General features: G+C 45.1%; 1 protein-coding gene across 1 annotated transcript in view; it reads left to right on the top strand.

Annotated features, from left to right (window-relative positions):
- The first annotated feature begins 1368 nt into the window (after positions 1-1368).
- Positions 1369-1595, top strand: part of OLFM3 (olfactomedin 3) — an 84085-nt gene continuing 83858 nt past the window's right edge. The window contains exon 1 of the mRNA XM_007936112.2: positions 1369-1497. Within this exon, the coding sequence (XP_007934303.1) occupies positions 1369-1497 (129 nt within the window). The remainder of the gene's footprint in view (positions 1498-1595) is intronic.

The raw sequence follows: 1595 nt of genomic DNA, 5'->3' as shown, positions 1-1595 counted from the left end.
GGTATGGGCTCTGGTCAGGTGCCTCCTGCTTGACCAGTTCTTATAATTCCCTCCGGCTCAATCATTCACTCGTCTGGCCAGCCATTTTCTGCCTAACAGTCCAGGCCTCATTAAAAGAAACATAAAAAAAACAAGAGAAAAACATCAGCCCTGGTAGCATAGTGCCTAAGGCACTTGATTGCTAACCAGAAGCCTGGCGGTTCAAACCCACCAGTCACTCCTCGGAAGAAAGATGGTGGAATCTACTTCTGTAGTGATACTGCCTCTCAAACCCAAGGAGGAGTCGCCATGAGTCGGTCCGACTCCACGGCACATAACAACAACAACAACATAGGACAGAGTAGCAGGTGGATTGGAACTGCTGGTTTTGATTAACAGCTGAATGCTTTAACCACTGCACCACCTTTCAACCCCATATAGTGCAGAAAAAAACTGAAGCGAAAGAATATTAAGTTACTGCCCAGTCACACAGCTAGCTAACTAGAGGACTAGGCCTAGTCCCACAGACATCCTGAACCCAAGTCCTGTGCCGTTTTTGATAAAGCACATGTCCTTCTCCAAACATAGACTTCCATTATCAGTCTGTCATTTCTCACGAGGTGAAAATAGAGTTATCTGACTTTGTGTGTGAGCACTTACAGAGCACTCTTTCGCAAAAACTTAACTGGGAGCCTATGGAATTTCTGTAATAGAAGTTTCTCTCTTAGGCTGCCTTCTCCATTCACACTTAAGCTGCCCAGGGTAATGTCCTCTACAGGCAGTGGCTATTAAGCTTTAGGTTAAAGGCAAGGATGTGAATTTTAGGTTATTTTTTAAAAAAGAAATGTCTCTTATTCCCAATATTGATCATCTTGGAAATCCTTTGCAGACTTTGTTTTCATGCACTCCCTCAAACCTCTGCCCATGCCCAGAGAAATCTGTAGATAATAAGTTTGGTGCTTGAAATGTGCACTTTGGCAGCCTTCCATTTAAAGGTGTATTTTTTATGAAGAATAGAGAGCAGCTGATTATACTTACACAAACCCCAGAGGAAATGGACTCTGTTGATGGTAACTGACTGGAGTGGAGCTGGAAAAGCTCACATTTCCCCCTGCCTCCAACCTTTGCTCTGATAATTACCAGGCAAGCCCTATCAAGAATGTTTTGTTTGATGATCCAGCAAAGTGGCCAGCAAGGGAGGAAAAGAAAGGGCAGGGCACTTCCCATGAGGGTGGGGAAAGGAGGTTCTGTGAGCTTTCCTGGGTGATTAGAGCTGAGGAAGTTGATCTTTCTTGCTGTAGAAGTGGCGTTCTGCAGTCACGCCTCTCTCTGCCAGCCCAGCTTCGGGATCCTAATCAGTCACTATGAAAACTCATTAGCTCCACAGCAATGAGTCCTCCACTGCTGAAGCTTGGCGCTGTGCTAAGTACCATGGCAATGATTTCAAACTGGATGTCTCAAACTCTCCCATCCTTGGTAGGACTGAATACCACGAGGCTGTCGACGCCAGATACCTCAGTAAGTCACTCCGGTGGTTTGGCTTTCTTGGGGAGTAAGTGTATTTAACTGTTGGCTTTATTTTGTAGAATGCAAAGGCTGAGATTTTGCTTACCTAG

Source organism: Orycteropus afer, unplaced genomic scaffold, assembly GCF_000298275.1.
Source record: "Orycteropus afer afer isolate SDZICR_OR568_19922 unplaced genomic scaffold, OryAfe1.0 scaffold00033, whole genome shotgun sequence".
Classification (NCBI taxonomy): Eukaryota; Metazoa; Chordata; class Mammalia; order Tubulidentata; family Orycteropodidae; genus Orycteropus; species Orycteropus afer.
The sequence above is the reverse complement of the archived record's forward strand: the minus strand, read 5'-3'. Positions and strand labels throughout refer to the sequence as shown.